A 13,315-nucleotide genomic window follows, 5' to 3' on the forward strand; every position below is an offset into this window, starting at 1 on the left:
CAAACCTGACTCAGTTCCACCAGCTCTGTCAGGAGAAATGGGCCAAAATTCACCAAACTTATTGTGGGAAGCTTGTGGAAGGCTACCCGAAACATTTGACCCAAGTTAAACAATTTAAAGGCAATGCTACCAAATACTAATTGAGTGTATGTAAACTTCTGACCCACTGGGAATGTGATGAAAGAAATAAAAGCTGAAATAAATCATTCTCTCTACTATTATTCTGACATTTCACATTCTTAAAATAAAGTGGTGATCCTAACTGACCTAAAACAGGGAATTCTTATTAGGATTAAATGTCAGGAATTGTGAAAAACTGAGTTTAAATGTATTTGGCTAAGGTGTATGTAAACTTCCGACTTCAACTGTATGTGGATATCTAATGTCAGGACAAATCAGCATCCATCCGCCACTCATATAGAATAGAACATTTTAAATCCAACTCAAATATAGTTTTTTTCCCTAGTGTTACAATCATTTTCCATGTATTATTTATCTCGTACAATGTGCTCCATCATGACATCTGGCTCTTTGTCCAGAAATCCAAAGGCAGGTTATTTACTGTTCAGTGAGAACATTCTCTCCATCTCATCAGTAGTTATTTAACTAACTTTCCCTTGAAGTTCAAAGGATCCTCAGTGCTTTGGTGTTCTTTTAGCCTCATTATGCTATCAACACACATCAACGTTTTCAGGGTCCAATGAGACCTCACTGCCCATTATCTATTAACGGGAGCTAGCTAGTAACTTTAGACCAGTCTGTCATTTCTAAAGCATTGGTGCTGATTTGAATCTTTATTTTCATGTTTTCTTGGAGCTTAGTTTTAGTGTTTCCTCAAACCTAGGCTAATATACCTTTATCACTGTTTGAGACCCCTTCCTTTATATATGTTCCGTCATGTGTTCCTGTAGAATTCTGTTAATAAATGTCTAATCGTATATGGTTGACTTGGTAACATGCAGAGGTGCGTCAGTGTTTCTCATTGAGCCCTCTATGTGCTTTAGTCCTGATCAATACCATGAATGTGGCAGGGCTTGCAAACTATCACAGATTACAAAGGGAAACCGAGCTGAGAGATGCCCAGTGATGTGAGCCTACCAGATAAGCTAAATTCCTTCTATGCTCGCTTCAAGGCAAGCAACACTGAACCATGCTGTCCCCTGACGACTGTATGATCACACTCTCCGCCGATGTGAGAGAATTTTAAGTGCTTTCAACAGGTTAACATTCACAAGGCCGCAGGCCCAGAGGGATTACCAGGGCGAGTACTCAAAGCATGCGCTGACCTGCTGGAAAGTGTCTTCACTGACATTTTCAACATCTCTCTGACCCAGTCTGTAATACCTACATCAGGGCTGCCCAACCCTCTTCCTGGAGATCTACCGTCCTGTGGGTTTTCAGTCCAACCCTAAATTAACACACCGGATTCTACTAATTAGCTGCTCAACAGGACCTTAACTAGCTGTAACAGATATGCTAAATTAGGGTTGGACTGAAAACCTACAGGACAGGAGATCTCCAGGAAGAGGGTTGGACTGAAAACCTACAGGACAGTAGATCTCCAGGAAGAGGGTTGGACTGAAAACCTACAGGACAGTAGATCTCCAGGAAGAGGGTTGGACTGAAAACCTACAGGACAGTAGATCTCCAGGAAGAGGGTTGGACTGAAAACCTACAGGACAGTAGATCTCCAGGAAGAGGGTTGGACTGAAAACCTACAGGACAGTAGATCTCCAGGAAGAGGGTTGGACTGATAACCTACAGGACAGTAGGAAAGCAAACCACCATAGTCCCTGTGCCTAAGAATGCCAAGGTAACCTGTCTAAATGACTACCATCTCATAGCACTCACATCTGTAGCCATGAAATGCTTTGAAAGGCTGGTCATGGCTCACATCAACACCATCATTGCAGACCCACTCCAATTCGCATACTGCCCCAACAGATCCACAGATGACACAATCTCTATTGCACTCCACACTGCCCTTTCCCACCTGGACAAAAGAAATACCTATGTGAGAATGCTGTTCATTGACTACAGCTCAGCGTTTAACACCATAGTGCCCTCCAAGCTCATCACTAAGCTCAGGAACCTGGGACTGAACACCTCCCTCTGCAACTGGATCCTGGACTTCCTGACGGGCCGCCACCAGATGGTTAGGGTAGGCAACAACACATCTGCCACGCTGACCCTCAACACAGGGGCCCCTCATGGGTCAGTCCCCTCCTGTAATCCCTGTTCACCCAGGACTGCGTGGCCGCACACGACTCCAACACCATCATTAAGTTTGCCGACAACGCGACGGTGATAGGCTTGATCACCGACGACAATGAGACAGCCTATAGGGACGAGGTCAGAGACTTGGCAGTGTAGTGCCAGGACAACAACCTCTCCCTCAACGTCAGCAAGATAAAGGAGCTTATCGTGGACTACAGGAAACGGAGTGCCGATACACCCCCATTCACGTCGACGGGGCAGTAGTAGAGCGGGTCGAGACCTTCAAGTTCTTCAGTGTCCACATCACTAAGGACCTATCATGGTCCAAACACACCAACACAATCGTGAAGAGGGCACGACATCCCCCCCCCCCCCCCCCCCCCTCAGGAGGCTGAAAAGATTTGGCATGGGCCCACAGATCCTCAGAAAGTTCTACAGCTGCACCACTGAGAGCATCTTGACTGGCTGCATCACCGCTTGGTATGGCAACTGCTCGGCATCCGACCGCAAGGGGCTACAGAAGGTAGTGAGTACAGCCCAGTTTGGGGCCAAACTCCCTGCTATTCAGGACTTTTATACCAGGCGGTGTCAGAGGAAGGCCCTAAAAATACTCCAGCCACCCAAGTCATAGACTCTTCTCTCTGCTTCCACATGGCAAGTGGTACCAGAGCGCCAAGTCTGTGACCAAAAGGCACCTGAACAGCTTCTAGCCATAAGACTGATGAACAGTTAATCACATGGCTACCAGGACTATTTACATTGACCCTTTATTATTATTTATTTATCTTAGTTGTTTTGCACTGACTCCCTTGCACTGGCTGTATGCACACTCACTAGACTCTACCCACACACTCACACTACATACGCTCACACACACAAAACACACATACACACATGCATATTGACTCCATACACACACACTCACAGATTGACACTTTCACACACTCTGCTGCTACTCTGTTTATGATATGTCCTGATTGCCTAGTCACTTTTACCCCTACCCAAATGTACATACTGTATTACCTCAACTACCTCGTACCCCTGCACATTAACTCGGTACTGGTACTTCTTGTATATAGCCTCGTTATTGTTTTTATTGTGTTACTATTTCCTTTTTTATTCAGCAAATATGTGTCTTACTTTTTAACTCTACACTGCAAAGTAAGCATTTCACTGTAAAGTCTACTCGTGTTGTATTTGGAGCATGTGACAAATTACATTTGATTTTGATTTGAAGTGTTCTTTCTTCGCTTCGCTTGCTTAACTCAAACAAACACTGGAGTCTCTTTGTGCGAGACATGCTCATTAGAGCTGAGCTGTACTCTTGGGCTGTACTGTAGCTCACAAAGGAGGGAGAATTGTAGAAAAAGTCTAAAGAAACTTGAAAAGTCAAGAAAACCATTTCTCTCTCACACTCTCCCATCTCCCCCTCAGACATACATGCACACACACACTCCCATGCCCTGTTTTCCCCTTTTGTCCTTTCCTCCGTGAAGTTATTCCTTTCACCAAATGGTCCATCAGGGGAGCAGTTGTCATAGCCTGTGTGGTTTAGCTCTCTTCCCCTCTCCTGTCATGGCTTGTGATTGACATTAACAACAGGCTCACAGATTTGCTCATGTCGAGGGGCTGCCATTATGTGGTGGAGAGTCATTTGCTGGAGTTCCTTCACCTCACTCCCAGGCCTTTCTCAGGGGCTCATCTATCAAGAAGAAACAATGGCAGACGGGAGAGAGAAGCCATTCATCTCCATTAGATAGTCATTTCAATCAGGGAGTGGCACTGATATTAATAAGGAGGGAAGAGTAGTTTCCACAGAGCTGCAGGTTTACTTCACTCTCATCAAGGCCATTTTCTCAATTAAAGCATGCATTGGTTTCTATGATGAATACAGAACGCTCGTCTGATCATCTCTGCAGTGTATCACTTGATGCGAGATTAGGGTTTGAGTCATTTCGCCAAATGAGCGAGCATTGCCAAAGGCACAGTCGCTTTGCTTTGCCACAGTCATTGAATTAACATTTTTATTGATGGCTGGGGAGCGCTAGTGAGTAAACCCCTGGTAATTTCCAGTTCCTTTATTGCGTGTTTTATAGCGTCGGGGAGCGGCATAAAGACTGGCAGCCTGTCGTCTGTGGACCAGCTGGGGATTCAGGCCTCTCTCAGGTAACGCCGTCTGCATCCTCAAAGTCTGAACCTCCCAGCTTTGTTCCAATCCCCCCAGTAAGCACCAGCCATTTTCTCAGAGAGAGCAGGTACTCAACGGCCAATAAAGATAACAAAAAAATGATTATTACAGAATGATATAGTGATCAGCACTATTGCAGAGACATTCTAGAACAATAGGTAAACTTTCTATGAACTCAAATAAGATATTGCGTACTCTTTGGGCGATATGCTAATGAGAGATGAGCATTAAGACAAGGCTCATTTAGGCTAATTATATCCTTCTATTAACCCTAATTGTTCTGATTGAACACCACATAATTTGTTAAATAGATGAGTCAAAGTGTGATCTACAGTAGAATCCTGAATGTTTGAATTTGTGTCTGTTTGTTTGTAGGTATGGGAGACATCTGAACTTACTGAGGGATAACTCTGAGCAGGACCTCTGTCTTTTGATGAAGCATTGCCAAGAGCTCCTATCTCAACAGAGAGCCAAACTCACGTCGGAGCTTTGTATCCTTATCAGCTATGTTTGACAACCATACGAATCACAATGGGACTGACTAAGCATCTGCTGACTATTCCAGAGTCAGTAAAGTGATATCTATTATTTTCTCTCAGAGGAAGAAAATATATTTTACACCTGCTTTTTTCAAGGACGCAACATGAACCCTCAAGAGGCTTTCAGAAACTTACATTTTTCTCAATTGAATGATACTTGAAGTTCTGCTGAGATTCCTCTCTTTATTACCTGATAAGAGCCTCTCATGACTATGCTCTATTTTAAATTCAGATTCATACGTCTATGTTTATCATCATCGTCCACTCCCCTACAGTATGTGTCTGTCAATCAAATTGAGGAGGCCCACTGCATCCAGCCTCAGTCCCCTCAATCTTTAACCCCTCTCCTGCCTGCTGAGACTGGCCTGTGGTGCTCTGGGTGGGTTTTTTATAGTGGCCCTGACATTACCCCTGGTCTGGTTGTTCTGCTGGGGGGCCATGGTGATGTCCAGTCAGACAGGCCCAGATGTTGCACTCTGTCAAAGCCTCTCCATAACTCCCCTCCACCAGACACTCTGCAGGGAGCCTACCCAGGTCATGACTGGTTCGCCTCCACCGTGTTCCTCATCATGGCTGGAGACATGGAGAGAGCCCTCCGCCTCCTCCTCCACCTTTCCACCCTGCTCACATCAGCCTTCCTCTGGCCCGCCAGGCTCCACGGATCGGTGAGTCCAGCAGCCCACCCCTCGTTCTTCCAGGAAGGGACTGAATACTAAGTTGCCTCCAGTCTGACAGATAGAGCGTAGCTCTTTTCTCCCCCTGCTCTCTCCCTCTGTTTCTCCCTGCCTTCTATTTTCATGCAGCTTTGGAAGTAGTCAAGGAAGAAGACGGTTAAAAGTATGTAAGGAGATAAACACGTCTTTCATTTGGTGGGAGCGTGTAATGAATCCTCCTGCAAAATTGGATTCTTATGAAATACTGTCATTTGTATGGCCATACATTGGAAAGATGAGTTGCATTTTAATGCTAAATATTCTCACCCAATTTATGCACCACAAGCCAAATCATACACGTTTGAGTTATGTTATCGTTTGTATCTGTGTAGACTAGGGATTCTTAATACTGCGTGTTTTCTTGGTGAATATGATACGATTATGCTGGAATAGTCATTATCAATGTCCCCACTTACATTTGGAAACAGCCATCTCTGGCTGCTGATGACGTTGAATACTCAGCCGTTAATAGCGTTTCAGCAGTAAGAATATGTCTTGGAAATGGTGGAAGCGCTTGCACAACTGATTACAAATCTTCATGGCTCTGCCATCCAAACAGCAGTGCATGCAAATCAGGATGTATGCAGGCAGATGGGAGTAAGCACACCATGTCGCAGATGAGGGAGAATTACTAAACAGTGGCGGCACAATCCTCTGTAAATTTTATGCGGTCGATGCTGTCAATACCTAGAAGAACAGAGGGACAAGTGATTAAGTGATAGTAGCAAATTCACACAGTGTACCCAGTGAAACACATACACGCACGCACACACACTGCGTTCTCCGAAAGCATTGGGCTCTGACAATTCTGTTTGGAGGAAATTGAGGAGTGAAAATCAGACCAATCAGCTGTCTGTTTGGCATTTGGCGTTCATATTTGGCAAGTTTAGCTATTAACCTACAGAGCTTGGCTTTTGTAGTTAGTTACTATGCTTTGTAAATCTGAACTTCTCTTCACCTTTTAGGTTCACCTACCCATGGAGATAGCTCAGTCTAGCATCCATCCGGTCTACTCATGCACAACACACTATGTAGAGATGCTGCTGAAGACTGAAGTGCCTCTAGTTTTCTCTGCCTTCAGGATGTCCGGTTTTACCCCCTCCCAGGTATAATATCACCCTTCGTCCTTTCACTTGTCCAAATGTTTCACTCATCAGGATGGTATTATAATGAAATGGACACGCTAAGGGACTATTTTGACCATGCTTATGACCATTAAAATGGGATAGAAAATTAGTTTTCATGAACCGGCATAATACGTTTCCCTCAAGGTGACAGTAGTACTTATTCTCCATATAAAAGTTCAGAACTGAGGCTGCGGAATCCCTCTGTTGTTCGGCTTGCCACAGTTGATTCCCTTGACGTAAACTTTCATCCTCAAACAAAAAGTTCACCTTGAAAAATCTTCCTTTTGATCTCATCTCCTTTTGGCTCAGTGTTTCAGGCGGACTGTCATCTCAGACGTAATGTGTGTCAACAGGGACTATAAGCCAAAGAGTCTCTCACAATAAAAAAAGTTTATAATATAGCTTTTAAGTCAAAGTCATTGGGTGCAAACTATTGAATGCACTTCCTCCCAGTTTCCCAATCACAGCTCTATATAGAAATCCAGTATATTCTTTGCCATAAATGAAAATATACCCTAATAAGTTGAGTTTTGAAAACATGACAAATCAGGAATCACGTCATGAATCTGACCATCGGATGAAGGTCAGATTCATTCCTCCATCAGGAATGGCAAGATATTATTGTGCTCCTGGGTGCCTCGTTGAAATTCCAGCTGCAGCTACGCCACATCCTTTGGAGTTGCTAGGAAAGATATTCAGAGAACGTAAACATACAGAGTAAATTGCAGTGTGGAGTTGGTGGGCAGAGGTGGAGGGCCTAGCAGAACAGGCTGGGACTTGGGTTAGCTCTGTCTGACTGAATAGTTCAAGTTGAATTCACTTCTTTCCCTTCAAAATACTGTAATTGAAAATAACTTGAAAATACAATGCATTCTCAACATGCTCTTGGAGGCCCAGTTAGAAAGAACTGTAAAGGGTGTTCAGTGCACTGGTGATTCTGACAGGAAAACCAATTAGGATTTGTCATTGTTTTTATTGCTGCATTATATGAACTTGATAGTAATCCATTATGCATTGAAAATAAACTCAGCAAAAAACAAAACGTCCTCTCACTGTCAACTGCGTTTATTTTCAGTAAACTTAACATGTGTAAATATTTGTATGAACATAAGATTCAACAACTGAAACATAATCTGAACAAGTTCCACAGACATGTGACTAACAGAAATGGAATAATGTGTCCCTGAACAAAGGGGGGGTGAAAATCAAAAGTAACAGTCAGTATCTGGTTTAGCCACCAGCTGCAATAAGTACTGCAGATCATCTCCTCCTCATGGACTGCACCAGATTTGCCAGTTCTTGCTGTGAGATGTTACCCCACTCTTCCACCAAGGCACCTGCAAGTTCCCGGACATTTCTGAGGGGATTGGCCCTATCCCTCACCCTCCGATCCAACAGGTCCCAGATGTGCTCAATGGGATTGAGATCCGGGCTCTTCGCTGGCCATGGCAGAACACTGACATTCCTGTCTTGTAGGAAATCACGCACAGAACGAGCAGTATGGCTGGTGGCATTGTCATGCTGGAGGGTCATGTCAGGATGAGCCAGTCCAGGTAGTTCCAGACCATGACAGCCCCAGACCATGACAGAACCTCCAGCGCTGTCTTGGGCGTCTCACAGTACGGACATTGCAATTTATTGCCCTGGCCACATCTGCAGTCCTCATGCCTCCTTGCAGCATGCCTAAGGCACGTTCACACAGATGAGCAGGGACATCTTTCTTTTGGTGTTTTTCAGAGTCAGTAGAAAGGCCTCTTTAGTGTCCCAAGTTTTCATAACTGTGACCTTAATTGCCTACCGTCTGTAAGCTGTTAGTGTCTTAACGACTGTTCCACAGGTGCATGTTCATTAATTGGTTATGGTTCATTGAACAAGCATGGGAAACAGTGTTTAAGCCCTTTACAATGAAGACCTGTGAAGTTATTTGGATTTTTACGAATTATCTTTGAAAGACAGGGTCCTAAAAAAGGGACTTTTTTTTTTTTTTTTTACCTATTGTCCTCTGTGTGCTTCAGTATCCTAGGTAGAGTGTTAAGTCTATTATGGTCAGTCAGGCTGTCCAGTTATTTTTCATGTAACCCCAGTTATTAAAGCACATGGTAGACTTACAACCACTCTGCATACTCCATAAAGCTACTGCCTCAAAGTCTTAATAGTCTTTTCTCCAAGTCATTAGATAAAAAATAAATAAAAAGCATAACCCTTTATTTTCATCACTTCAACCATCTAATTTTATGGTTTACATTCTTTATATAATTTATTAAATGTGTGGGCGGGTGTTTTTCCAGATGTGTGTGCAGTGGCTAGGCCAGTGTTTCTGGAACTACCTGGACTGGTCTGAGATCTGCCACTACGTGTCCACCTGTGTGGTGATGGGGCCGGACTACCAGGTGTACATGTGTGTGGCTGTGCTGAAACACCTGCAGCAGGACATCCTGCAGCACACACAGACCCAGGACCTGCAGGTCTTCCTCAAGGTGAGTCTGTTTGTCTACCTGGAGTTAGTGAATCGGTCTTCAGCAGATAACAGCAGAGTCCACGCTCCATCAACAGACTCTGACAGTAGTTTGAATAAAAGATCATGTTATGGCTGTATCTGGAGATATTCTTGTGATGAATTGTAGCATGCATTTTTGTAGCAAATACAGCTTGACAGAAACACACTTAAGCAGCCTCTTCACTGTCCTCGGTTCAACTTGGAAAGTTTGAAACATGCCATCTTGTATATGCTCATTGAGGTTCACACTTTGAATAATATGAGAAGGGTTTAAGCCGGACTTCGGATGGGTTTGTTGGGTTTTTACATATCTACACCTTCTTGAGTCTATATTTCATGTAAATAAAACATTGAAATGGAAATGACTTGGTACAATTGTTCTTTTTTTTTTTTTATTTTTTTTTTAAATTTTATCCCCTTTTCTCCCCAATTTTCGTGGTATCCAATCGCTAGTAATTACTATCTTGTCTCATCGCTACAACTCCCGTACGGGCTCGGGAGAGACGAAGGTCGAAAGCCATGCGTCCTCCGAGGCACAACCCAACCAAGCCGCACTGCTTCTTTAACACAGCGCGCCTCCAACCCGGAAGCCAGCCGCACCAATGTGTCGGAGGAAACACCGTGCACCTGGCCCCCTTGGTTAGCGCGCACTGCGCCCAGCCCGCCACAGGAGTCGCTGGAGCGCGATGAGACAAGGGAATCCCTACCGGCCAAACCCTCCCTAACCCGGACGACGCTAGCCCAATTGTGCGTCGCCCCACGGACCTCCCGGTCGCGGCCGGCTGCGACAGAGCCTGGGGGCGAACCCAGAGACTCTGGTGGCGCAGTTAGCACTGCGATGCAGTGCCCTAGACCACTGCGCCACCCGGGAGGCCCCCGGTACAATTGTTCTTGATGTCAGTCTGCAGCTTGATGCGGTGGAAGACACAAAGTGAAAAAGCATCGTCAGTGACTCAGATGTTACATGAAAAACTGAAAATAAATCCTTTCTTTGTGAAAATTCTAAAGGAAATGTCTGTCATTACACAATGCTGCCATAGGTTTTATCACCCAAAGAAGTGCTCCGAAACATTTTCTAAAGTGCCTTCCAACATGTCCACTTCTTCCCTTACTTACTTCTCTCTCACGGTAACAATAAGATCGAGGCTGCAGTACAGTTGGTATACCTTCTTGCTGTATGAATTCTTATCTGTTCACTATTTCCACTTGTTTGACGGTGTTTACAGCTCTTTTCTGGGTGACAAGTGATAAAGGGAAATTGCATTGGTCATTTTGATGGATTTTCATACAAAGATTGGCGTCTACAGAGAAAGAAACAGGATGTAGGATGTTCTTCATGCTAATCTCACATTTATCATGACGGCACTCTCATGTTTTGACAGGGTGATTAAGTGAATGTACTCCTGAACATACTGTAGATAACAGGTCTACCTTATGTCTGGCAATGTACTCAGACACAAAGACCTCGTACCTGTACCTCTCTACATCATTTAAAGCGTGAATTTAAGGATGTGAAATTAGCTTTGCACTTGTTTGATCAGGGTTGTTCATAAAAAAGTCATGAAAATGAAATGTGCTTTTTGATCTTAATTGAAGGTTAGGGTTAGGCATTCAGATTAGGCTTAGCAGTATGGTTAAGGTTCAGTTTAAATCAGATTTTATGATTTTGTGACTGTGCTAGCTAGTGACCACTCTGCATAGCTACCTCCAGGGCAAGATTCATGACAATAAATGCCAACCTGCCCTTTGGGTGCTGTGTTCTGTAGGTAGCAAACAGAATACACTTGCACTGCACACTGAGTGTTTTTCATTTTCATTGTCTGTGAACTTGAGAATCACCATAAAAGATGTGTCACTGAGAGTAATTATAATACCTTAAAGTAAATTGCTGACAGTACAAATGACCAAATTAAATGTTATCTTCTTATCCCTAGCATTTTGTCTTGATCCAATTGGGGTTGATAAGTTGTCCTTGCAAATTAGGTCATACCACATACTGGCTGCACTATTACAGGTTGTTAAGTCCACGTTGTTGTTGGTTGTATATTGCTATGCCACCCCCCTTACCGCACGCACACACACACACACACACACACACACACACACACACACACACACACACACACACACACACACAGCCCATAAAGCTCTGGACTAGGAGCCTAACCAGAGTTGTTGTGTTCTCTTCTCTCCCCTTGATTCCCATCAGGAGGAACCCATCCTTGGCTTCAGAGTGAGTAATTACCTTGAGTACATGGAGGGTCTGGAGCGCAGTTACAGAACAATGGTACTGACAGACATGAACAATATCTCCCAGAGAGTCAGCTAGCAGTGCTACGACACACAATAGTCTCCACTCACCAGGCTGCACTGGGACTGGTTGTAACAAGGTAAAGGATTCTCAAGACGGGTTTAACATTTGATATTGCGTATGCTCTCTGTAAAAAAAATGTTTTTTTTTACCTCTAAGATCTGTCAATATTTCTCGCCATATTTAAAGATGTACAGTGGCATATAATGTATGTATGCCATATTATTTAACGGATTGAGATAATGTTATGAAATACATGGTAATTAACTTCTTGCTTGATGTACTTTCTTGTCTATTTACGTCTTCATGGATCGTCTTGAAATGTTATGATCATTCTCTATATTAATCCAACCTTAAGGGCATAATGATATTTACCTGTAAACCTACTGACCTCTCCTATCCGATACAGCCACTACGAATACCTCCACTAGACAATATGACGACTGTTTGTTTCCCACCTTTTAATTCTACTTCTACTCGTCAATGCATTACAGATCGTAAGCTCCTAACCGTAATGGGAGGTGTATGAGCTGTGTACGTGCCACAAGTGTAGCTTACCAAGTGTATCTATGTTGTGGGTCCATTCTCCTCATTGAGAGGCTTGATGGTGACCGTGGAGAGGCAGCGTGTTGTTGTTACAAGTCTTAGTAAACAGCCCATCTCTCTCTTCAGGCTGAACCATCTGATACGAGCGCCTCTGAATAATGAATGAGATCATTAAAGCCCTTGGTTACTCCAACACAACTGTTAAATATTATATACTGTTTACCATCTACGTAGGGCAGAGGTCGATAGAAGAGATAGAAACCAGTGCCACAAAATGTTTACCCGATAAGCACTTGAAGTGAGGTTTAAAATGAGTTTGACTTTTATTTCTTTATCTTTGATCTCCCATGTGTTAAATAAAATTGAACATTCAGTCTAGGTTTGATTGTCTGTCAGTGTCCTTTGTCCCCTGTTTGTACGTCCCATAATTCCGTTGTGCTAAATCAATTAATTTCAGTGTAATGAGCTGTTTATTTAAATTATGTGAAAAATCTCATCGGCCAACACTGCTGCATCTGCTGGAGATGGCGCTTAGATTACATTTTAGAAATGACAACAGCAACCTTTACAGTAATGATGACTCTAATAGTTCATCTCAATGATAGACTTTAAATTACAGGAACTAATTTGAATTGGCTAATTAGTTATCATTACACTGATTGTGGTAATTAAGGCACACCCTCAGCTGCTGTGCGACACTACAAGCCTTTTCTTAGCAGATTCCCGATATTATTATTTATTTATTTATTTATTTTTTACTAGCATTTCAGTGGTTACTAATGCCTATGTTGGTGCGGTATACTGTTCACCTTGCATGCGTGTGGAGCAGGGTGGTTTGGGAATAACAACTCAATACCTCACACCAGACATATTGATGGGCAACCAACTCACAGAATAGTATAGGTCATTGGATGCCATCTGAACTTAGTATTTTACAACCACGTCTTTGCTGACTATAACAATTTGCAATTGTTTATTGATCCAAAAGTGCATTAAACAGCGGTAGAAACTCCATAACTGGAGTCTCCATTCCATTGCTGCCTCCCCTTTAATTTGAAATGGGCTGGTGTTGATTAAAATGCAAGAGGTAGACTCTCATAGTCCCTCTGCCTAAACCCTGCTTACGTCTACCCCTAGATTGACAGTTTGTCCCGTCTGAGAGAGAACAGAACGACGG

The 13,315-nt window shown here is 43.4% G+C and overlaps 1 protein-coding gene across 1 annotated transcript in view; it reads left to right on the plus strand.

Annotated features, from left to right (window-relative positions):
• LOC120019707 (protein broad-minded-like) overlaps positions 1-12,523 on the plus strand; it is a 40,569-nt gene extending 28,046 nt beyond the window's left edge. Inside the window, exons 29-34 of the mRNA XM_038963109.1 lie at positions 4,314-4,383; positions 4,781-4,896; positions 5,455-5,609; positions 6,623-6,763; positions 9,073-9,261; positions 11,491-12,523. Of these exons, the coding sequence (XP_038819037.1) occupies positions 4,314-4,383; positions 4,781-4,896; positions 5,455-5,609; positions 6,623-6,763; positions 9,073-9,261; positions 11,491-11,610 (791 nt within the window). The 3' untranslated portion in view covers positions 11,611-12,523. The remainder of the gene's footprint in view (positions 1-4,313; positions 4,384-4,780; positions 4,897-5,454; positions 5,610-6,622; positions 6,764-9,072; positions 9,262-11,490) is intronic.
• The last annotated feature ends 792 nt before the right edge of the window (positions 12,524-13,315 follow it).

The sequence above is a fragment of the Salvelinus namaycush genome, chromosome 24, assembly GCF_016432855.1.
Source record: "Salvelinus namaycush isolate Seneca chromosome 24, SaNama_1.0, whole genome shotgun sequence".
NCBI lineage: Eukaryota > Metazoa > Chordata > Actinopteri > Salmoniformes > Salmonidae > Salvelinus > Salvelinus namaycush.